The sequence below is a fragment of the Rhinoderma darwinii genome, unplaced genomic scaffold, assembly GCF_050947455.1.
Source record: "Rhinoderma darwinii isolate aRhiDar2 unplaced genomic scaffold, aRhiDar2.hap1 Scaffold_35, whole genome shotgun sequence".
Taxonomy (NCBI): domain Eukaryota; kingdom Metazoa; phylum Chordata; class Amphibia; order Anura; family Rhinodermatidae; genus Rhinoderma; species Rhinoderma darwinii.
In genome coordinates, this window is record NW_027463454.1 from 221,757 (window position 1) to 249,050 (window position 27,294).

The 27,294-nt window shown below is 42.4% G+C and overlaps 1 protein-coding gene across 1 annotated transcript in view; it reads right to left on the bottom strand.

The window, feature by feature from the left end:
• Nucleotides 1-27,294, bottom strand: part of LOC142707554 (isoleucine--tRNA ligase, cytoplasmic-like) — a 27,573-nt gene extending 279 nt beyond the window's left edge. Inside the window, exons 1-7 of the mRNA XM_075848320.1 lie at nucleotides 27,152-27,294; nucleotides 20,437-20,528; nucleotides 20,258-20,356; nucleotides 17,674-17,800; nucleotides 628-701; nucleotides 331-525; nucleotides 164-250 (exon numbers count right to left, since the gene is read on the bottom strand). Of these exons, the coding sequence (XP_075704435.1) occupies nucleotides 164-250; nucleotides 331-525; nucleotides 628-701; nucleotides 17,674-17,800; nucleotides 20,258-20,356; nucleotides 20,437-20,528; nucleotides 27,152-27,256 (779 nt within the window). The 5' untranslated portion in view covers nucleotides 27,257-27,294. The remainder of the gene's footprint in view (nucleotides 1-163; nucleotides 251-330; nucleotides 526-627; nucleotides 702-17,673; nucleotides 17,801-20,257; nucleotides 20,357-20,436; nucleotides 20,529-27,151) is intronic.

Consider the following 27,294-nt stretch of genomic DNA (forward strand, 5'->3'; position numbering starts at 1 on the left):
ATACCCCCCCCGCAGTCATCAGTATATATATACCCCCCCCCCGCAGTCATCTGTATATATATATACCCCCCCCGCAGTCATCTGTATATATATACCCCCCCCCCGCAGTCATCCGTATATATATATCTATCTCTGTATATAACTCATCAGGAGGCGTTCATACCTTGCCAGGACCAGACCATTGACTATGACATTCTTGAACGGTGGCTGACCAAAGAGAGCAGTAGAGAGGACCAGGAGGGTGTAGAACCTGGAGGGGAACACGGCAGACAGAAGGGTTACGGCTCCGTGGTACCGCCACACCGGGCTGCCTTCCCACATCTTACTCACCACCCTCGAGTCTGGTCGATGCCTTCAGCAATGAAATCAGCCGGAAATGAGTCTTCAAACTCCCTTCTGTTCTGGAAGGGGTAGTGCACCTGGGCGTAGGGCATGCTCCCGCTCTCAAACCAGCAGTCAAACACCTCGGTGACGCGGCGCAGGACGCCCTTCCCACAGCGAGACGGAATAGTCAGGTGATCCACACTGAAAAATAACACCGTCACCTCTTATGTACAGGCCGCAGAACGCACCCCACCCCCACCCTGGTGCAAACCATGCAGCGCCACATTACACGCCGGGACTCACCTTTCACGGTGCAGGTCTGTGGCTTTACCACCAGTCAGCAGTTCTAGTTCCGCCAGGGACCCCACACACACCACCTGTGAGAAGAGCAGAGGCGCGGTTATCAGAAGCCCCCCTCCACATCCGGGTAATGTAAAGACTGACCACGGTATACGGCCTCTCCTCCGACCCACTCTATGCAGGGAATACATCACCGCGGTAACGGCGTCTGAAGCACAGACACAGGGAGACCCCGCTACGCCCAGCACCCTCCATCTATGGCAGGGTCAGCGGTGTACACAGGCATGACATCACTGCTGAAGCTCAGACACAGGGAGACCCCGCTACGCCCAGCGCCCTCCATCTATGGCCGGTGCAGCGGTGTACACAGGCATGACATCACTGCTGAAGCTCAGACACAGGGAGACCCCGCTACGCCCAGCGCCCTCCATCTATGGCCGGTGCAGCGGTGTACACAGGCATGACATCACTGCTGAAGCTCAGACACAGGGAGACCCCGCTACGCCCAGCGCCCCCCACCTATGGCTGGGTCAGCGGTGTACACACGCATGACATCACTGCTGAGGGCGGGCCATAGTCTCCATTCACTGACAGGGCCAGTTAGCTGTACCGGTGAGTTGTGTGTAGGGTTAGTGGGTGAGCGGTGGTTATATACCTTGTGTAATGACTATATATGTATTGTATATATTGTGGATGTATTGGCAGCGTACCCGCCACGTTGTCACAGCCTCATTGTACTTGTTACCCAGTGGCAAAAAATAAAATAGTATTGAAAATTTGTAAAAATAAACCATTTTCACCAGTGTTTGTGCGGGATAACGGGCAATAAGCGGGAGTCCCCTGCGTCTCCCTCGTGTCGGCACCGTGCACGCTCTTCCTTTACACCGCGAGCAGCCGGAACGTTTAGCAGCAACTTTTCACATTTAAGAAAATTTCCCAACATTATTTTGTGGAGCAGAAGCCCCCTATAAATCCCCCTATAAAGCCCCCCCACCGCAGCCTTCAGGGGTTTCACAGGAAGTAGAGCATGTGGAGGGGACATTAGGAAAGCTTTTTTGTTTTTTTGGCAGATATTCTATTTTCTTCATTATTTCAGTAACAGATTCCGCAGTTTTCGGTTTATCGCAGAATTTATTAGTTGGGCCGTGAAATTATTTTTTTTTCAAAATATGTCGTTTTAGCTTAAAATAAAACCAGTCCTTTTCACAAAGAATATTGGATAAAAATCACTTGCCCATTTGTTCCTCCCGAGTACGGCAATCGGCAGGGCTCAGGAGGAAAGGAGCACCACGACTGAGTGCAGTTTTTTCAGGATTGGTGCCATATTGCATTGGTGGAGCCCCTGAGGTACCAGTGCATTGGAAACCCCGGAGTAGTGTCCCCCTCAAGGGGTTTATCAAGTTAGGTGTATCGAGTATTTTGGCTCCACAGGTGTTTTCCAAAAATGTAATTGCAGTGGATGGTGCAAAGTGGAAATTGCAATTTTGAACAGATCTACTATTTTCGTGCCGCATTGTGGTGCCCGGCTTGTGCCACTGGAGACACCCCATAAATGGTGAAGCAGGTTCATGCGAGTACGGTAACACCCCAGATGTATAAACTGCTGACTGGGTGCACCGCAGGGCTCAGAAGGGAGGGAGCACGGACTTTGCTTGGGAATAGTTCTGTTATTTTTGGGCAGAGTATACCAGGGCATAATAAGAGGGCACAATAATGGGGTCATACAATTCTCCATACGGGAATCCCTTATGCACAGGCCGGTGTCGCACGGATAACTGCCGTCCTTTCTTATGGCCTTGAAACTGAAGGTTTGTCCCCCTGGTCTGCACATCGCCATGTTTTTCCATCCCTGCCTGACGAAAGATATAACACTTTGTATTTTTCCCTTGAACGTGGACATACGAGGGTGTGATTTTTTTTTGGGGGGGGAACAAGCTGTGGTTTTCATTAGTCCCATTCTAAAAAAAAAAAGGTACCTGCAAATCTCAGCCCTTTTTTTACCATTTTTTGGGTGTCGAGGTGAACACAAATAAGCAATGGTGGGTTTTGTGTTTTTTACAGCAGTCACTGTGCGGTTACTTTTAGAGTTTAAAAAAATATTTTTTTTATTATAGTCCCACTATAAGTATATAGTGTATATAGTATCTCATGTATGTGTGTGTGTGTGTGTGTGTGTGTGTGTGTGTATAGTATCATGTATGCGTGGGTGTATATAGTATCTCATGTATGTGTGGGTGTATATAGTATCATGTATGTGTGGGTGTATATAGTATCATGTATGTGTGGGTGTATATAGTATCATGTATGTGTGGGTGTATATAGTATCATGTATGTGTGGGTGTATATAGTATCTCATGTATATAGTATCTCATGTATATGTATGTATATAGTATCTCATGTAGGTGTGTGGGTGTATATAGTATCTCATGTATATAAGTGTATATAGTATCTCATGTATGTGTGGGTGTATATAGTATCATGTATGTGTGGGTGTATATAGTATCTCATGTATATAGTATCTCATGTATATGTATGTATATAGTATCTCATGTAGGTGTGTGGGTGTATATAGTATCTCATGTATATAAGTGTATATAGTATCTCATGTATGTGTGGGTGTATATAGTATCTCATGTATGTGTGGGTGTAAATAGTATCTCATGTATATAGTATCTCATGTATGTGTGTGGGTGTAGCATCTTATGTATATAGTATCTCTCGTGTGTGTGTGTGTGTGTGTGTGTGTGTATATAGTATCTCATGTATGTGTGGGTGTATATAGTATCATGCATGTGTGGGTGTATATAGTATCATGCATGTGTGGGTGTATATAGTATCATGTATGTGTGGGTGTATATAGTATCATGTATGTGTGGGTGTATATAGTATCATGTATGTGTGGGTGTATATAGTATCATGCATGTGTGGGTGTATATAGTATCATGCATGTGTGGGTGTATATAGTATCTCATGTATATGTATGTATATAGTATCATGTATGTGTGGGTGTATATAGTATCTCATGTATATAGTATCTCGTGTATATGTATGTATATAGTATCTCATGTATGTGTGGGTGTATATAGTATCTCATGTATATGTATGTATATAGTATCTCATGTAGGTGTGGGTGTAAATAGTAGCTCATTTATATTTATGTATATAGTATAAGTGTATATAGTATCTCATGTATGTGGATGTATATAGTATCATGTATATTTATGTATATAGTATCTCATGTATGTGTGGGTGTATATAGTATCTCATGTGTGTGTGTGTATATATAGTATCTCATGTATGTGTGTGGGTGTATATAGTATCTCATGTATATAGTATCGCATGTATGTGTGTGTGTGTATATAGTATCTCATGTATGTGTGTGTATATAGTATCTCATGTATGTATGTGTGTGTATAGTATCTCATGTATCTGTGTGTATATAGTATCTCATGTATGTGTGTGTGTGTGTGTATAGTATCGCATGTATGTGTGTGGGTGTATATAGTATCTCATGTATGTGTGGGTGTATATAGTATCTCATGTATGTGTGTGTATATAGTATCTCATGTATGTATGTGTGTGTGTGTGTGTGTATAGTATCTCATGTATGTGTGTGTATAGTATCTCATGTATGTGTGGGTGTATATAGTATCTCATGTATATAGTATCTCATGTATATGTATGTATATAGTATCTCATGTATGTGTGGGTGTATATAGTATCTCATGTATGTGTGTGTATATAGTATCTCATGTATGTATGTATGTGTGTGTGTGTGTGTGTGTGTGTGTGTATAGTATCTCATGTATGTGTGTGTATAGTATCTCATGTATGTGTGGGTGTATATAGTATCTCATGTATGTGTGTGTATATAGTATCTCATGTATGTGTGGGTGTATATAGTATCTCATGTATGTGTGGGTGTATATAGTATCTCATGTATGTGTGGGTGTATATAATATCTCATGTATATGTATGTATATAGTATCTCATGTAGGTGTGTGGGTGTATATAGTATCTCGTGTGTGTGTGTGTATAGTGTGTATATATAGTATCTCATGTATCTGTGTGTATATAGTATCTCATGTATGTATGTTTGTGTGTGTGTATAGTATCTCATGTATATGTATGTATATAGTATGTGTGTGTGTGTGTGTGTGTGTATATAGTATCTCAGGTGTGTGTGGGTGTATATAGTATCATGTGTGTGTGTATATATAGTATCTCATGTGTGTGTGGGTGTATATAGTATCTTATGTATATAGTATCTCATGTATGTGTGTGTGTATAGTATCAAGTATGTGTGGGTGTATATAGTATCTCATGTATATAGTATCTCATGTATGTGTGTGTGTGTGTGTGTGTGTGTGTGTGTGTGTGTGTGTGTGTATGTGTGTATAGTATCTCAAGTATGTGTGTATGTATATAGTATCTCGTGTGTGTGTGTGGGTGTATATAGTATCTCATGTATATGTATGTATATAGTATCTCATGTATGTGTGGGTGTATATAGTATCGTGTGTGTGTGTGTGTATAATATCTCATGTAGGTGTGTGGGTGTATATAGTATCTCATGTATGTGTGGGTGTATATAGTATCTCATGTATGTGTGTGTGTGTGTGTGTGTGTGTGTGTGTGTGTGTGTGTGTGTGTGTGTGTGTGTGTGTGTATGTGTGTATAGTATCTCAAGTATGTGTGTATGTATATAGTATCTCGTGTGTGTGTGTGGGTGTATATAGTATCTCATGTATATGTATGTATATAGTATCTCATGTATGTATGGGTGTATATAGTATCGTGTGTGTGTGTGTGTGTGTGTGTGTGTGTGTGTGTGTGTGTATAATATCTCATGTAGGTGTGTGGGTGTATATAGTATCTCATGTATATTTATGTATATAGTATCTCATGTATGTGTGGGTGTATATAGTATCTCATGTATATTTATGTATATAGTATCTCATGTATGTGTGTTTGTATATAGTATCTCATGTATGTGTGGGTGTATATAGTATCATGTATGTGTGTGTGTGTGTGTGTATATATAGTATCTCATGTATGTGTGGGTGTATATAGTATCATGTATATTTATGTATATAGTATCTCATGTATGTGTGGGTGTATATAGTATCTCATGTATGTGTGGGTGTATATAGTATCTCATGTATATGTGGGTGTATATCGTATCTCATGTATATAGTATCTCGTGTGTGTGTGTGTGTATATATATAGTATCATGTATGTGTGGGTGTATATAGTATCTCATGTATATAGTATCTCATGTATATAGTATCTCATGTATGTGTGTTGGTGTATATAGTATCTCATGTATGTGTGTGGGTGTATATAGTATCTCATGTATGTGTGGGTGTGTATATAGTATCTCATGTATATAGTATCTCATGTATATAGTATCTCGTGTGTGTGTATGTGTGTGTATATAGTATCTCATGTATGTGTGGGTGTACATAGTATCTCATGTATGTGTGGGTGTATATAGTATCTCATGTATATATGTATATAGTATCTCATGTATATTTATGTATATAGTATCTCATGTATGTGTGGGTGTATATAGTATCTCATGTATATAGTATCATGTAGGTGTGTGGGTGTATATAGTATCGTGTGTGTGTGTGTGTGTGTGTGTGTATATAATATCTCATGTAGGTGTGTGGGTGTATATAGTATCTCATGTATATTTATGTATATAGTATCTCATGTATGTGTGGGTGTATATAGTATCTCATGTATATTTATGTATATAGTATCTCATGTATGTGTGTTTGTATATAGTATCTCATGTATGTGTGGGTGTATATAGTATCATGTATGTGTGTGTGTGTGTGTGTGTGTGTGTGTGTATATATATAGTATCTCATGTATGTGTGGGTGTATATAGTATCTCATGTATGTGTGGGTGTATATAGTATCTCATGTATATGTGGGTGTATATCGTATCTCATGTATATAGTATCTCGTGTGTGTGTATATATATATAGTATCATGTATGTGTGGGTGTATATAGTATCTCATGTATATAGTATCTCATGTATGTGTGTTGGTGTATATAGTATCTCATGTATGTGTGTGGGTGTATATAGTATCTCATGTATGTGTGGGTGTGTATATAGTATCTCATGTATATAGTATCTCGTGTGTGTGTATATAGTATCTCATGTATGTATGTATGTGTGTGTATATAGTATCTCATGTATGTGTGGGTGTATATAGTATCTCATGTATATATGTATATAGTATCTCATGTATATTTATGTATATAGTATCTCATGTATGTGTGTATATAATTTCTGTAGAATTATGAACTCCCTATATCGGTGCCTATATGAGGAGAACGCTTCTGCCACAACGCCGCCTCCTGCTGTGGCACTGTGGTACTACCTTCTAGTTACTGGGAATTGAGGAGAATCCCACAAAATGGCCACGTTCACTGTGTACACAATAAAAAACCACAACATACATAAGGGAACATTTAGTGGGGTTTCCATTTTATGCTTAGTGTCCCCATACATCCCTTCTTAGGAGTCTTGAGGGCGGGTTCTCGTGATGACTGACAGCCTCGCTGTGCGCGCCCGACCACCGTACTTCTAAGGGGCTGTTCACATCACGTTTTTTTGGCCTTCATTTGACGTATATGCCAGGAATACCTCCCAAATGTATACATTAAAACCTAGGCTGTGACGGATGCCTAAAAATGACAATAACGGCTGAGGTCCTCATGAGCGATCCACTAGGCCCGCTAATGTTCACCCCCTCCCCCCCCGAGCGGCGGCTCTGCAGACAATGTCCATTATACGCGGCTGGACAGATATCTTTGCCTATGCTCCTCTATATATGACACGAGCCTCGCTCCTCTATATATTACATATGCTCTTCTATATATAACACGAGCCTCGCTCCTCTATATATTACATATGCTCCTCTATATATTACATATGCTCCTCTATATAGGACACGAGCCTCGCTCCTCTATATATTACATATGCTCCTCTATATATTACATATGCTCCTCTATATATTACATATGCTCCTCTATATATTACATATGCTCCTCTATATATGACACGAGCCTTGCTCCTCTATATATTACATATGCTCCTCTATATATTACATATGCTCCTCTATATATTACATATGCTCCTCTATATATTACATATGCTCCTCTATATATGACACGAGCCTTGCTCCTCTATATATTACATATGCTCCTCTATATATGACACGAGCCTCGCTCCTCTATATATTGCCTATGCTCCTCTATATATTACATATGCTCCTCTATATATGACACGAGCCTCGCTCCTCTATATATTACATATGCTGCTCTATATATGACACGAGCCTCGCTCCTCTATATATTACATATGCTCCTCTATATATGACACGACCCTCGCTCCTCTATATATTACATATGCTCCTCTATATATGACACGACCCTCGCTCCTCTATATATGACATATGCTCCTCTATATATGACACGAGCCTTGCTCCTCTATATATTACATATGCTCCTCTATATATGACACAAACCTCGCTCCTCTATATATGACATATGCTCCTCTATATATGACACGAGCCTCGCTCCTCTATATATTACATATGCTCCTCTATATATTACATATGCTCCTCTATATATGACACAATCCTTGCTCCTCTATATATTACATATGCTCCTCTATATATTACATATGCTCCTCTATATATTACATATGCTCCTCTATATGTGACACGAGCCTCGCTCCTCTATATATGACATATGCTCCTCTATATATTACATATGCTCCTCTATATATAACACGAGCCTCGCTCCTCTATATATTATCTATGCTCCTCTATATATTACATATGCTCCTCTATATATTACCTATGCTCCTCTATATATTACCTATGCTCCTCTATATATTACATATGCTCCTCTATATATGACACGAGCCTCACTCCTCTATATATTACATATGCTCCTCTATATATTACATATGCTCCTCTATATAGGACACGAGCCTCGCTCCTCTATATATTACATATGCTCCTCTATATGTGACACGAGCCTCGCTCCTCTATATATTACCTATGCTCCTCTATATATGACACGAGCCTCGCTCCTCTATATATTACATATGCTCCTCTATATATGACACGAGCCTCGCTCCTCTATATATTACATATGCTCCTCTATATAGGACACGAGCCTCGCTCCTCTATATATTACATATGCTCCTCTATATATGACACGAGCCTCGCTCCTCTATATATTACATATGCTCCTCTATATATTACATATGCTCCTCTATATATGACACGAGCCTCGCTCCTCTATATATTACATATGCTCCTCTATATATTACCTATGCTCCTCTATATATTACCTATGATCCTCTATATATTACATACGCTCCTCTATATATTACATATGCTCCTCTATATATTACATATGCTCCTCTATATATGACACGAGCCTCGCTCCTCTATATATGACACGAGCCTCGCTCCTCTATATATTACATATGCTCCTCTATATATGACACGAGCCTCGCTCCTCTATATATTACATATGCTGCTCTATATAGGACACGAGCCTCGCTCCTCTATATATTACATATGCTCCTCTATATATGACACGACCCTCGCTCCTCTATATATTACCTATGCTCCTCTATATATTACATATGCTCCTCTATATATGACACAAGCTTTGCTCCTCTATATATTACATATGCTCCTCTATATATGACACGAGCCTCGCTCCTCTATATATGACATATGCTCCTCTATATATGACACAAACCTCGCTCCTCTATATATGACATATGCTCCTCTATATATTACATATGCTCCTCTATATAGGACACGAGCCTCGCTCCTCTATATATTACATATGCTCCTCTATATACGACACGAGCCTCGCTCCTCTATATATTACATATGCTCCTCTATATATGACACGAGCCTCGCTCCTCTATTACATATGCTCCTCTATATGTGACACGAGCCTCGCTCCTCTATATATGACACGAGCCTCGCTCCTCTATATATTACATATGCTCCTCTATATGTGACACGAGCCTCGCTCCTCTATATATTACCTATGCTCCTCTATATATGACACGAGCCTCGCTCCTCTATATATTACATATGCTCCTCTATATATGACACGAGCCTCGCTCATCTATATATTACATATGCTCCTCTATATAGGACACGAGCCTCGCTCCTCTATATATTACATATGCTCCTCTATATATGACACGAGCCTCGCTCCTCTATATATTACATATGCTCCTCTATATATTAAATATGCTCCTCTATATATGACACGAGCCTCGCTCCTCTATATATGACACGAGCCTCGCTCCTCTATATAGGACACGAGCCTCGCTCCTCTATATAGGACACGAGCCTCGCTCCTCTATATATTACATATGCTCCTCTATATGACACGAGCCTCGCTCCTCTATATATTACATATGCTCCTCTATATAGACACGAGCCTCGCTCCTCTATATATTACATATGCTCCTCTATATATTACATATGCTCCTCTATATATGACACGAGCCTCGCTCCTCTATATATTACATATGCTCCTCTATATATTACCTATGCTCCTCTATATATTACCTATGATCCTCTATATATTACATACGCTCCTCTATATATTACATACGCTCCTCTATATATGACACGAGCCTCGCTCCTCTATATATGACACGAGCCTCGCTCCTCTATATATGACACGAGCCTCGCTCCTCTATATATTACATATGCTCCTCTATATATTACACAAGCCTTGCTCCTCTATATATTACCTATGCTCCTCTATATATTACATATGCTCCTCTATATGACACGAGCCTCGCTCCTCTATATATCACATATGCTGCTCTATATATGACACGACCCTCGCTCCTCTATATATGATATATGCTCCTCTATATATGACACGAGCCTTGCTCCTCTATATATTACATATGCTCCTCTATATATGACACAAGCCTTGCTCCTCTATATATTACCTATGCTCCTCTATATATTACATATGCTCCTTTATATATGACACGAGCCTCGCTCCTCTATATATTACCTATGCTCCTCTATATATGACACGAGCCTCGCTCCTCTATATATTACCTATGCTCCTCTATATATTACCTATGCTCCTCTATATATTACATATGCTCCTCTATATATTACATATGCTCCTCTATATATGACACGAGCCTCGCTCCTCTATATATTACATATGCTCCTCTATATATTACATATGCTCCTCTATATATGACACGAGCCTCGCTCCTCTATATATTACATATGCTCCTCTATATATGACACGAGCCTCGCTCCTCCATATATTACATATGCTCCTCTATATATTACCTATGCTCCTCTATATATTACACGAGCCTCGCTCCTCTATATATTACATATGCTCCTCTAGGACACGAGCCTCGCTCCTCTATATATTACATATGCTCCTCTATATATGACACGAGCCTCGCTCCTCTATATATTACATATGCTCCTCTATATATTACATATGCTCCTCTATATATGAAACGAGCCTTGCTCCTCTATATATGACACGAGCCTCGCTCCTCTATATATTACATATGCTCCTCTATATATGACACGAGCCTCGCTCCTCTATATATTACATATGCTCCTCTATATATTACATATGCTCCTCTATATATGAAACGAGCCTTGCTCCTCTATATATGACACGACCCTCGCTCCTCTATATATTATATATGCTCCTCTATATATGACACGAGCCTTGCTCCTCTATATATTACATATGCTCCTCTATATATGACACAAGCCTTGCTCCTCTATATATTATCTATGCTCCTCTATATATGACACGAGCCTTGCTCCTCTATATATTACCTATGCTCCTCTATATATTACATATGCTCCTTTATATATGACACGAGCCTCGCTCCTCTATATATTACCTATGCTCCTCTATATATGACACGAGCCTCGCTCCTCTATATATGACATATGCTCCTCTATATATGACACGAGCCTCGCTCCTCTATATATTACATATGCTCCTCTATATATTACATATGCTCCTCTATATATGACACGAGCCTCGCTCCTCTATATATTACATATGCTCCTCTATATATTACATATGCTCCTCTATATATGACACAATCCTTGCTCCTCTATATATTACATATGCTCCTCTATATATTACATATGCTCCTCTATATATTACATATGCTCCTCTATATGTGACACGAGCCTCGCTCCTCTATATATGACATATGCTCCTCTATATATTACATATGCTCCTCTATATATAACACGAGCCTCGCTCCTCTATATATTATCTATGCTCCTCTATATATTACATATGCTCCTCTATATATTACCTATGCTCCTCTATATATTACCTATGCTCCTCTATATATTACATATGCTCCTCTATATATGACACGAGCCTCACTCCTCTATATATTACATATGCTCCTCTATATATTACATATGCTCCTCTATATAGGACACGAGCCTCGCTCCTCTATATATTACATATGCTCCTCTATATGTGACACGAGCCTCGCTCCTCTATATATTACCTATGCTCCTCTATATATGACACGAGCCTCGCTCCTCTATATATTACATATGCTCCTCTATATATGACACGAGCCTCGCTCCTCTATATATTACATATGCTCCTCTATATAGGACACGAGCCTCGCTCCTCTATATATTACATATGCTCCTCTATATATGACACGAGCCTCGCTCCTCTATATATTACATATGCTCCTCTATATATTACATATGCTCCTCTATATATGACACGAGCCTCGCTCCTCTATATATTACATATGCTCCTCTATATATTACCTATGCTCCTCTATATATTACCTATGATCCTCTATATATTACATACGCTCCTCTATATATTACATATGCTCCTCTATATATTACATATGCTCCTCTATATATGACACGAGCCTCGCTCCTCTATATATGACACGAGCCTCGCTCCTCTATATATTACATATGCTCCTCTATATATGACACGAGCCTCGCTCCTCTATATATTACATATGCTGCTCTATATAGGACACGAGCCTCGCTCCTCTATATATTACATATGCTCCTCTATATATGACACGACCCTCGCTCCTCTATATATTACCTATGCTCCTCTATATATTACATATGCTCCTCTATATATGACACAAGCTTTGCTCCTCTATATATTACATATGCTCCTCTATATATGACACGAGCCTCGCTCCTCTATATATGACATATGCTCCTCTATATATGACACAAACCTCGCTCCTCTATATATGACATATGCTCCTCTATATATTACATATGCTCCTCTATATAGGACACGAGCCTCGCTCCTCTATATATTACATATGCTCCTCTATATACGACACGAGCCTCGCTCCTCTATATATTACATATGCTCCTCTATATATGACACGAGCCTCGCTCCTCTATATATGACACGAGCCTCGCTCCTCTATATATTACATATGCTCCTCTATATGTGACACGAGCCTCGCTCCTCTATATATTACCTATGCTCCTCTATATATGACACGAGCCTCGCTCCTCTATATATTACATATGCTCCTCTATATATGACACGAGCCTCGCTCATCTATATATTACATATGCTCCTCTATATAGGACACGAGCCTCGCTCCTCTATATATTACATATGCTCCTCTATATATGACACGAGCCTCGCTCCTCTATATATTACATATGCTCCTCTATATATTAAATATGCTCCTCTATATATGACACGAGCCTCGCTCCTCTATATATGACACGAGCCTCGCTCCTCTATATAGGACACGAGCCTCGCTCCTCTATATAGGACACGAGCCTCGCTCCTCTATATATTACATATGCTCCTCTATATGACACGAGCCTCGCTCCTCTATATATTACATATGCTCCTCTATATAGACACGAGCCTCGCTCCTCTATATATTACATATGCTCCTCTATATATTACATATGCTCCTCTATATATGACACGAGCCTCGCTCCTCTATATATTACATATGCTCCTCTATATATTACCTATGCTCCTCTATATATTACCTATGATCCTCTATATATTACATACGCTCCTCTATATATTACATACGCTCCTCTATATATGACACGAGCCTCGCTCCTCTATATATGACACGAGCCTCGCTCCTCTATATATGACACGAGCCTCGCTCCTCTATATATTACATATGCTCCTCTATATATTACACAAGCCTTGCTCCTCTATATATTACCTATGCTCCTCTATATATTACATATGCTCCTCTATATGACACGAGCCTCGCTCCTCTATATATCACATATGCTGCTCTATATATGACACGACCCTCGCTCCTCTATATATGATATATGCTCCTCTATATATGACACGAGCCTTGCTCCTCTATATATTACATATGCTCCTCTATATATGACACAAGCCTTGCTCCTCTATATATTACCTATGCTCCTCTATATATTACATATGCTCCTTTATATATGACACGAGCCTCGCTCCTCTATATATTACCTATGCTCCTCTATATATGACACGAGCCTCGCTCCTCTATATATTACCTATGCTCCTCTATATATTACCTATGCTCCTCTATATATTACATATGCTCCTCTATATATTACATATGCTCCTCTATATATGACACGAGCCTCGCTCCTCTATATATTACATATGCTCCTCTATATATTACATATGCTCCTCTATATATGACACGAGCCTCGCTCCTCTATATATTACATATGCTCCTCTATATATGACACGAGCCTCGCTCCTCCATATATTACATATGCTCCTCTATATATTACCTATGCTCCTCTATATATTACACGAGCCTCGCTCCTCTATATATTACATATGCTCCTCTAGGACACGAGCCTCGCTCCTCTATATATTACATATGCTCCTCTATATATGACACGAGCCTCGCTCCTCTATATATTACATATGCTCCTCTATATATTACATATGCTCCTCTATATATGAAACGAGCCTTGCTCCTCTATATATGACACGAGCCTCGCTCCTCTATATATTACATATGCTCCTCTATATATGACACGAGCCTCGCTCCTCTATATATTACATATGCTCCTCTATATATTACATATGCTCCTCTATATATGAAACGAGCCTTGCTCCTCTATATATGACACGACCCTCGCTCCTCTATATATTATATATGCTCCTCTATATATGACACGAGCCTTGCTCCTCTATATATTACATATGCTCCTCTATATATGACACAAGCCTTGCTCCTCTATATATTATCTATGCTCCTCTATATATGACACGAGCCTTGCTCCTCTATATATTACCTATGCTCCTCTATATATTACATATGCTCCTTTATATATGACACGAGCCTCGCTCCTCTATATATTACCTATGCTCCTCTATATATGACACGAGCCTCGCTCCTCTATATATGACATATGCTCCTCTATATATGACACGAGCCTCGCTCCTCTATATATTACATATGCTCCTCTATATATTACATATGCTCCTCTATATATGACACGAGCCTCGCTCCTCTATATATTACATATGCTCCTCTATATATGACACAAGCCTCGCTCCTCTATATATTACATATGCTCCTCTATATATTACATATGCTCCTCTATATATGAAACGAGCCTCGCTCCTCTATATATTACATATGCTCCTCTATATATGACACGAGCCTCGCTCCTCTATATATTACATATGCTCCTCTATATATGACACGAGCCTCGCTCCTCTATATATTACATATGCTCCTCTATATATGCCACGAGCCTCGCTCCTCTATATATTACATATGCTCCTCTATATATGCCACGAGCCTCGCTCCTCTATATATTACATATGCTCCTCTATATATTACCTATGCTCCTCTATATATTACATATGCTCCTCTATATATTACATATGCTCCTCTATATATTACCTATGCTCCTCTATATATTACATATGCTCCTCTATATATGACACAAGCCTCGCTCCTCTATATATTACATATGCTCCTCTATATGTGACACGAGCCTCGCTCCTCTATATATTACATATGCTCCTCTATATGTGACACGTGCCTCGCTCCTCTATATATTACATATGCTCCTCTATATGTGACACGAGCCTCGCTCCTCTATATATTACATATGCTCCTCTATATGACACGAGCCTCGCTCCTCTATATATTACATATGCTCCTCTATATAGACACGAGCCTCGCTCCTCTATATATTACATATGCTCCTCTATATATTACATATGCTCCTCTATATATGACACGAGCCTCGCTCCTCTATATATTACATATGCTCCTCTATATATTACCTATGCTCCTCTATATATTACCTATGATCCTCTATATATTACATACGCTCCTCTATATATTACATACGCTCCTCTATATATGACACGAGCCTCGCTCCTCTATATATGACACGAGCCTCGCTCCTCTATATATGACACGAGCCTCGCTCCTCTATATATTACATATGCTCCTCTATATATTACACAAGCCTTGCTCCTCTATATATTACCTATGCTCCTCTATATATTACATATGCTCCTCTATATGACACGAGCCTCGCTCCTCTATATATCACATATGCTGCTCTATATATGACACGACCCTCGCTCCTCTATATATGATATATGCTCCTCTATATATGACACGAGCCTTGCTCCTCTATATATTACATATGCTCCTCTATATATGACACAAGCCTTGCTCCTCTATATATTACCTATGCTCCTCTATATATTACATATGCTCCTTTATATATGACACGAGCCTCGCTCCTCTATATATTACCTATGCTCCTCTATATATGACACGAGCCTCGCTCCTCTATATATTACCTATGCTCCTCTATATATTACCTATGCTCCTCTATATATTACATATGCTCCTCTATATATTACATATGCTCCTCTATATATGACACGAGCCTCGCTCCTCTATATATTACATATGCTCCTCTATATATTACATATGCTCCTCTATATATGACACGAGCCTCGCTCCTCTATATATTACATATGCTCCTCTATATATGACACGAGCCTCGCTCCTCCATATATTACCTATGCTCCTCTATATATTACCTATGCTCCTCTATATATTACACGAGCCTCGCTCCTCTATATATTACATATGCTCCTCTAGGACACGAGCCTCGCTCCTCTATATATTACATATGCTCCTCTATATATGACACGAGCCTCGCTCCTCTATATATTACATATGCTCCTCTATATATTACATATGCTCCTCTATATATGAAACGAGCCTTGCTCCTCTATATATGACACGAGCCTCGCTCCTCTATATATTACATATGCTCCTCTATATATGACACGACCCTCGCTCCTCTATATATTATATATGCTCCTCTATATATGACACGAGCCTTGCTCCTCTATATATTACATATGCTCCTCTATATATGACACAAGCCTTGCTCCTCTATATATTATCTATGCTCCTCTATATATGACACGAGCCTTGCTCCTCTATATATTACCTATGCTCCTCTATATATTACATATGCTCCTTTATATATGACACGAGCCTCGCTCCTCTATATATTACCTATGCTCCTCTATATATGACACGAGCCTCGCTCCTCTATATATGACATATGCTCCTCTATATATGACACGAGCCTCGCTCCTCTATATATTACATATGCTCCTCTATATATTACATATGCTCCTCTATATATGACACGAGCCTCGCTCCTCTATATATTACATATGCTCCTCTATATATGACACGAGCCTCGCTCCTCTATATATTACATATGCTCCTCTATATATTACCTATGCTCCTCTATATATTACCTATGCTCCTCTATATATTACCTATGCTCCTCTATATATTACCTATGCTCCTCTATATATTACATATGCTCCTCTATATGTGACACGAGCCTCGCTCCTCTATATATGACATATGCTCCTCTATATATTACATATGCCTTACAAACCTCCTCAAAGTCCTCGCTGACCCACAGCGGGATCGGCGTGCCCCAGTAACGGTTCCTGGATATGGCCCAATCACGAGCCTCCTTCAGCCAATTCCCAAAACGCTTCTCTCTTACAAACTCCGGAACCCTGAAAAAGAAGGCGGCATCAGAACGCTGGACGGCAAAGTGCGACCCCCTGATCTGCCCCGAATGTCAGTCACTCAGGTGGATGGAACAGCCCTGGAGATATGGGACACAGCGCTGATGGGGGAGGGGAGCTTTCTACAATACACAATAGTTGCAGTCGCTCCGGGTCGGGTTTATATCCGCACTTCCCTGCACATTAACATGTCAATTTATTCATACGGCCACGTGTTGATCCAGCGCATTTCTCTCCGGGGATGTCGCCGTTTCCGTGGTGACACGTTATTATAAGTCGCCTTCGGTACATCAGCACTCAGTCTCATGATTTCGTAGAGATCGGGGAGGGCTGCACTTTCCTGCTCCACATGCGGTGACACAGCGGTTATTACAGCGCGGTCGTACGCTCCGTGATAGACAGTACACCGCTAAAGCAATCAGAAGGCGGGAGCGCGAGGACGTCCAGGCCCCTCCCCCCAGGTCACGACAGTCCTTGTTGGATGATTTGTAGGAAGTTTTCCTGAGTCTTGAACTTATTACAGAACTAATTAGAGGACGAGGCAGCGGGAAGTGGGTTACCAGGACACCGGAGCCCCCCCCCACGCTATTAATATAATGTACCACCCCCCCCCCTCCTTTCTGGGCCTGAAGGAACAACGCTGGGGACGACAAGTGTCAGACAATAATTAGTTTCATTAATGTAATTCCCTCCAAGGACACAGGATCCTGATCCCGGGGGAGGAAGCCAAGAACACCACGACTTAAAGGGAAAGCCTCACTTTGCAGCTTAGCTGTGAAGACTGTGGCAGGGCCGTACCATTATAAACCAACACTTCCTGCCTGTCTCACTTTTCAGCTTTGCTGTGAAGTCTGTGGCAGGGCCGTACCATTATAAACCAACACTTCCTGCCTGCCTCACTTTTCAGCTTTGCTGTGAAGACTGTGGCAGGGCCGTGCCATTATAGACCAACACTTCCTGCCTGTCTCACTTTTCAGCTTTGCTGTGAAGTCTGTGGCAGGGCCGTACCATTATAAACCAACACTTCCTGCCTGTCTCACTTTTCAGCTTAGCTGTGAAGACTGTGGCAGGGCCGTACCATTATAAACCAACACTTCCTGCCTGTCTCACTTTTCAGCTTTGCTGTGAAGTCTGTGGCAGGGCCGTACCATTATAAACCAACACTTCCTGCCTGTCTCACTTTTCAGCTTTGCTGTGAAGTCTGTGGCAGGGCCGTGCCATTATAAACCAACACTTCCTGCCTGTCTCACTTTTCAGCTTTGCTGTGAAGTCTGTGGCAGGGCCGTACCATTATAAACCAACACTTCCTGCCTGTCTCACTTTTCAGCTTAGCTGTGAAGACTGTGGCAGGGCCGTACCATTATAGACCAACACTTCCTGCCTGTCTCACTTTTCAGCTTTGCTGTGAAGTCTGTGGCAGGGCCGTACCATTATAGACCAACACTTCCTGCCTGTCTCACTTTTCAGCTTTGCTGTGAAGTCTGTGGCAGGGCCGTGCCATTATAGACCAACACTTCACAAGAAAGCAGAAAAATGAGCAGGGCAGGGAGTCTATAACGGTTTTATCTTTGGGTGGGGGTTATGATGGAGGAAGTGCAGATACGGGGCCTCGCTGTATGGACGCAGGTTACATGTATATTAAGGACGTGATGGTTTCTGTAAACAGTGTCTACGCACAGTCCGGGGGCCGCTCCCCAGCTCTGAACATCTCTGTATTCCACAGGTTCTGGTCACACTGGCTTCAAATAACATGGGATATTACTTCACACTCACGCGGATCCATAATGGATTATTTCCTCAGTCAGTGGGGGGCGCCTGCCCCGAGTACCAGTGACCATAGTGGAGAAACCAGAGCAGACACCATGCCTGTACACGGGGGGTTTCTACTGTGACCACCACATGAGCCGCTATCTACTGTGCACCCCCCATCACGGGTTTCATATACAGAGACGGATGTGCTATGAGGTGGCGAGGCAGCGCAGGTAGGAAGCCGCTCCTCCTCCCGTCACTACAGGCACGGCGCAGGTGACGGGGAATACACCATGCCTGTACACGGGGGGTTTCTACTGTGACCACCACATGAGCCGCTATCTACTGTGCACCCCCCATCACGGGTTTCATATACAGAGACGGATGTGCTATGAGGTGGCGAGGCGGCGCAGGTTGGAAGCCGCTCCTCCTCCCGCCACTACAGGCACGGCACAGGTGACGGGGAATACACCATGCCTGTACACGGGGGGGTTTCTACTGTGACCACCACATGAGCCGCTATCTACTGTGCACCCCCCATCACGGGTTTCATATACAGAGACGGGTGTGCTATGAGGTGGCGAGGCAGCGCAGGTAGGAAGCCGCTCCTCCTCCCGTCACTACAGGCACGGCGCAGGTGACGGGGAATACACCATGTGACAGCTGGCAGGGATTTCCAGCCCGGGGGCCTCTTACCAGTAACACTGACTGTTGTTCTGCAGAAGTCTGTCCACCATGTGTTCAACTCTAACAAACCAGCTGGGCACGGCTTTATAGATGAGCGGCGTGTCCGACCTGAGGAGAGACACTGGTTATACATGGAAGCGGCAGTAATACCCCGGCAGGGGGCTGACCTGACTCCAGAAGAGGCTCACCTCCAGCAGAAGGGGTAACTGTGCTTGTATGTGCTGCTGTGCACCAGGCGGCCGCGCTCCTTCAGCAGCTTGACGATGTTCTTATCAGCATCCTTACAGCAGAAATACACAAGTCAATGTCAGGAGACATCCCAAGATGCCGGAGTGCACACGTGGGGGGATGGGGTGTAGAAAAGTGACACTCCACCTGTAACATCAGCTCCACAGTCAGAAGAGGTAACAATTGGCAAATATCCGGATTTTTATATATTTTTTGTAGATGTCAAAAAGTCACTTTCCTTTGTCTGATGAACTAGCAAGGGGGCGTGTCCCTGCTATGGACAGTTTAAGAGCTGGGGAGCAGAGACACGCCCCCTTGCCTGTACACGCCCCCTTGCCTGTACACGCCCCCTTGCCTGTACACGCCCCCTTGCCTGTTTGGATAAAGAGACTGCAATCACACACTCTCAGGCTGTGGCACTGTCCATATCTGATTGGCTGTGACCCTGTCCATAGTAACACGCCCTCTTGCCAGTACACGCCTGGTTGACTGTTCAGGGGGTTATTTAAATATCGGGCGCCAAATACAACGGCACCGAAATCTAAATAACGGAGGAAGGTAGAAAAAAAGTGTAAAGTGCCCCAGGGTTTGTGCCGCCCTCCCCCATTACTGGCTGCACCTGTATGGGGAGGTGACGGGTTCTCTTTAACATAGGTTTGTAATGTAACCGTAGCAACACACAGGTCTGCAGAGGAGCTGTATACACAGAACGGTAGGATATTGGTAATGAAGACGACTGAGCAAAGTTTAAAAATAAAAAAACTATTTGGAAAGGTAAAAACACGATTAAAACTGGGCTTTTGGTGTCTGGTGGGTGGAACGATCCCTTATTATAATCCGTCTGTGGAAGCTTTCTTTTTTTTTTTTTTATATTTAAATTTTTTATTAAATTTTTCAACAATACAGAGGATATACGTCTGCACAAATAAGCAATACATTACATGCCATATTTTAAGTACTTTACAGACCATAAAAGGGGAGGGGGAACATGAAAGAGGAAATTGAACCGGGTAATAACCCAAGGGGGGGGGGGGGGGAAGTCATTGGTACATCAGTGACAAGCATTACATTTCACTAGCAAAGGTATAACTTTAACCTCTTACTTCACAATAACTCCTGTCACACAAATTTACGGAACTTTTTCCATGGATGCCATATCTTGAGAAATTTATCTCTCGAATGTGAGTTCCAATGAGACAACTCCTCAAACCTATAGATCTGATCTACCCTCGCAATCCAATGATCTAAGGATGGAACTGTATCTGTTAGCCAGTGTAGGGGTATTAAAAGCCTAGCCGCCACTATCAGTAATTTGAATAAAGCAGATGGGACTACCGGGACTGAGGGATCTGCACCAGAGAGTAACGCAATTTCCAGTGATACCGGGATTGTTCCCTTACACACAGAGTTACATATTGAGAACATTTTCCCCCACCATTCTTTCAGCGGAGCACATTCCCACCACACATGATAAAGTGCCTCTGTCCCTCTTGCAACGCCAGCACGTATCTGGATGCATGGAACTATACATGCAGGTCTTATCAGGTGTCCTGTACCAACGGGATAGTATTTTATAACTGTTCTCCTGAATCTTAATGCATCTGGATGCTTTGTGTGGGGCTATCAATATTCGGGATATTTCGGCCTCAGAAAATTTCCTTCCCAGATCTCTTTCCCACAATCCTATATAGTATGGAGGTCTAGTTGCAAGAGGGACAGAAATCCTCCTATAAATCTGAGAAATACTCTTCACCGGCATGCGATTCTGGGAACATAATGTTTCAAACCAGTTAACTTCTCTGTGAAACGAGGTGGACCTACAACATGTAAGAGTAACAGACTTTATATATGCAAGAAGTAAAAAGTTCCCCTCGTTAATCGATAATATAGACAGCAGAGCCGAATGGGAAATTAGACAACCCTCATCATCTAATAGCTGAGCCAGCGGCATCTGAGAGCTGCTGACATGTAACGGAGCACTATCCCTCACTGCTTTTGTGGCTGCCCCTATAATATCTATAGTAGCTGTATTCCCCCTGAGCTAGCTACAAACCCTTTCCGGACTGAAAGTGTTGCCCGTGTAAAGGGATTCGAGGGCCCGCAATCCGAAAGCATAGAGGGATCTATAAATACTAGAGTCCTGAGTGGTGACGGGGAGAGTGCGTTCTCCAACGGCACCCACAGTTTATGTCTAGGTGCTCGCACCCAATCAAGCACCCTAGCTAAATGTATTGCTCTATAATATTGTTCTGGGTCTGGGAAACCAATACCCCCTGTTCTTTTTTGCCGAGTCAGAATGACTCTCGCGATACGCGCCCTTTTCCCCTTCCAGATAAACTTAGCAAACAATCTGATAATACGAGAGAAATATAGCCGAGGAATAGCTACTGGCAATGTTTGCATCAGATAAGTAAGCTTAGGCAGGACATAGGACATAACAATATTCTTTCTACCAATCCAAGATAAATAAGGCAAGTCTAATCGTTGTAACATGTCTGGTAAAGAGGACAGGAGTGGTAAAAAGTTCAAGGAGAACAACTCGTCACAGTTTGCGCATATCTTTATCCCTAGATAGGATATATGGGGTGACGACCAGTCAAAGTCCGAATTAGCCCTCAGTTTTTCTCTACACTCTGGCGACACCGCTATCCCCATCGCTTTTGATTTACTTGCGTTAATCAAGAAATTGGAAATGTACCCAAAGGAGTCCAATACTTCTTTTACTTTTGGGAGTGCAATAATAGGGTTCGTGACAATCAGTAGCAAGTCATCTGCGTAAGCTGCTACTTTATGTTCCACCCCCCCTACCCACATACCCGCTATATCTGACTTTAACCGTATAGACTGCATCAAAGTCTCCATCACCATGACAAACAGCAGGGGGGAAAGAGGACACCCCTGCCGGGTGCCATTGCTAATTTCAAAAGGGGAGGACAGGGCCCCGTTCACAGTAATAACTGCCGAGGGGGATGCATACATTGAAAAAACCGCATTAATGAATGGTGTAGGGAGGTGGAATGCCCTCATAGTCTGTCTCATAAAATTCCAACTAACCCTATCAAAGGCCTTCTCCGCATCCGTGCTGAGAAGGACTGTAGGAACCCTGTTTTTTTGTGCGTGATGTAATAAGTGTAGTACTCTCGTAGAGTTGTCCTTACCCTCTCTTTGCATTACAAAACCAACCTGATCTGGTGAAATAATGTCTGGGAGGATCTGTTTTAAACGAGATGCCAGCATCTTTGCTATCAGCTTCAGATCTGTATTCAAAAGTGAGATAGGTCTGACGTTAGCACAGATGGTATGGTCCTTCCCCTCTTTGGGTATGAGGGAGATATATGCCCTTGACATATCTACAGATAGAGGTACTCCTTCAGTGGTAAGATTTGCAATGCATAGTAAGCGAGGGAGGAGAATCTCTCTGAAGGATCTATAATATTCTATAGATAACCCATCTGGCCCCGGGCACTTTCCCGCTGGGGACTGCTTTACTGCTGTCTCCAGTTCAGCCAAAGTAAATGGTTCTGCTAACACTTCCCCCTGCGTCTCGGAGATGACCGGAAGAGAGAGAGAGTCTAAAAAAGAGGATATGAGCCCAGGTCTCTCTGCCAGACACTCCGAGGGCAGTGATTTCTCCAAATTATAAAGATTATGATAAAAGTCTCTAAACAAAGAAGCTATTTTAGGAGCTGAATAAGTCAAACTGCCATTAGGTGACTTTAACATATGGACATGGTTGTTAACCTGCCGCTGTTTGACCCTTTTGGATATGAATTTAGAGGCTTTGTTACCATGAGCGTAAAAATTTTGTCGGGACTTCTCAAAATATTTAGCCGACGAAGCGTTAAGTACGTTTTTAAGCTGGGATCTAAGGTCGTTTAGTTCAGTCAAATGTCGGCTAGCCAGGGACTGCTTATGAATTTTTTCCAATTTCTGGATCTGGGACAGAAGTACCTCAACCTTTCTATCTCTTTCCTTTTTTATATGAGAACATATGCTAATCAGGTGCCCTCTAACAACAGCTTTGTGAGCGTCCCAAACCACCTGGGGGGAAGAGTCTGGTAAAGCATTTAGTCTAAAATACTCTTCCAACTTTTGTTTGACATTCTCCTCGCCCTAGTACCGAGTCATTAATCCTCCACCGTGGCGATCTGCTTTGTGTGTTATCTAACTGTAAAGACAGAAAAACCGGTGCGTGATCTGAATGCACTCTGGAGCCTATACTTGTGTTACTACAATGTTGAAGGTAAGTTTTGTGCAGAAAAAAGTGGTCTAATCTTTGATAGGAATTATGCACATGAGAATAGAAGGAGTAATCCACCTCCGTGGGATGAAAACATCGCCATACATCAACCAGGCCACGGTCCTCCAAATAAGTTTTTACTCTCCTCAGAGCTCTGTATGATAAAGCCGATTTTTTAACGGATGAATCCATTAAAGGATCCATAACCAGGTTGATGTCCCCTCCTATAATAGTCATACCCTCTGCCACGGAGTCTACTACCAGTAATACCTTACTCAACCACAATACCTGTCCAACATTAGGAGCGTATAGATTTACAAATTGAGTGCCTATCTTACCTTTCAATATAATAAATCTGCCCTCTGGATCCAGAGTGGTAGATACACAGACAAATGGTACATTTTTTCCAAAACCCACACTCACCCCTCTGGAGGCCCCACTATTGCTACCACAATGAAACCATACTGGAAAGTGAGAAAAGGAAAGATTTGGATAATGATCCTTCTTAAAATGTCTTTCTTGCAACATAAGGACATCACATTTTGCTTTCTTCATAAAAGAGAAAATTTGGCATCGCTTTGAGGGAGAGTTGCAGCCCTTCACATTATAAGATACTATCTTCAGAGCAGCCATATTACATTACAGAGGTATGTAGCATTATCACATCCCCAAATCAGACAGGCAAGTACCCAGCTTGTAGACTTTCTGCTACCGTATGACGGCGAGCCAAGAGATACGGCCCACATTCTCCATAGTACCACGGGACCATAGATAAGGCACACATGTGGGACGAAAAGTACCAACGACAGGACAGGGAGGGGAAGAGCAAACATAAATAACATAGATAACAAAAATAACAAAGACGGGGGACAGTACCCCACAACTGAGAACAAGAACAATAACGGTTCACACAGAACCTTCCACCGGGGGGAATCTGGTAAGTTAACCATATGTCGTCACAATCAGCTCATCTAGCCATAGCAGTCCACGCCATGGTCAAAATAAAGAACAAATTGGGATAAAGCATGTTATCCCGCCGTTATTCAAGGCAGTTCCTCTCTTTCCCCTGCTAGTCTACGCGAGCCCAAACGTCCCGATTTCTTCTTGCTACGTTGACGTTTAGGAGCTGGAACATCTTCCCATGGTGTCAAGTGGGCTGTAGCAGGGAGAGACGTCAAATCCAAGACCGGATCCCAGTCTTCTATATCCAGTGGTTCTATATCCAAGTGCGCATATACGGACTCCAGATCTGTCACGGATGAGACCAACATACGACGACCTTCATAGAAGAATGATAATCCAAACGGGAATGTCCAGCGATACATGACATTCTTATTCCTTAAATGATCAGTAAGCGGCTTCAGAAGACGACGTTTTTGAAGGGTACTAGATGCCAGATCTTGGTATATAGAGATAACAGAACCTTGTAAAGTAAGGGCATCCGTGTTTCTTGCTTTAGTCAGCACAGCGTCCTTATCCGTGTAATTCAGAAATCTGCATATTACGTCCCTCGGGGGGTCTGAGGCAGTTGGTTTAGGGCGCAAAGCTCTGTGGGCCCTCTCCAAAACAATGTCCGCATGTGTATTAGGGCCAATCAGCGAGCGGCAAAGTCCCTTTATAGTTTCCATAAGGGCATCCGCAGTGATGGATTCCGGCACCCCTCTAAAACGCAGATTGTTCCTGCAGTTCCTATTCTCCTGGTCTTCTAGGGCCCGGAATACTGAATTAAAGTGCTTTTGACACGAGGAGAAGCATTGTGTGACTGCCGTGTTAAAATCCAGCATTGCCGCCTGAGTAGCTTCCAGCTTCTCTACCCTTTGCCCCACTTGCCTCATATCTTGCTTAATGTCTGCCAAATCTCTAACCAAAGGCTCCAAAGCCTTATTAAGTACCTTTGTGAAGAAGTCTCTAGTGAGTGGCAAGTCTGTCGAAGTGCTGCCTGCATCGCTGCTATCATCTGCTGCTCCTGCAACGTCTTCTTCCCGGGAGCGAGAGGAGGACGGCGCCATCTTGGCCACATGTCCGCCTGCACCCACCGGCCCCCTTTTCACAAACTTCTCCATGTTTCCTTGAGCCCCGAGTGTTCTGGGGGGATCCTGGTCGTCTCTGGACTTACTGCCGCCGATCTTGACCATGGCTGGCTGTAACACGCTGACTTATGCGATAAATGAGCTGTCGGTAGTTACGGAGCTCAGCAGCACACGTCCATTCAGGTCCGCCGCTAGCTCCGCCCCCCCGTCTGTGGAAGCTTTCTGATGGGAGGTGACGTTACACTGACGGGGGGCACGCCGTGTATTCATTGTACGGAGAAGGGGGGATATAAACTCCCAGCATGCACTGCTCTCAATATAAACCAGGATCATCTGATACCAAGCCGCCGCCACACACAAATATATATACACACACACACTATATATACACACATATTATCGAACCTTGACATATTGTCCGGAAAAGTCAGTCACTTCCTCAGAGAAGCAGCCGGAGGCGTTGACCGGGCACACGGGCACAGAGTCTTTCTGGATGATCCCAAAGTCCATGCAGACCCTGTAGTCGTCCTGTGAAGGAAGAGACAAAA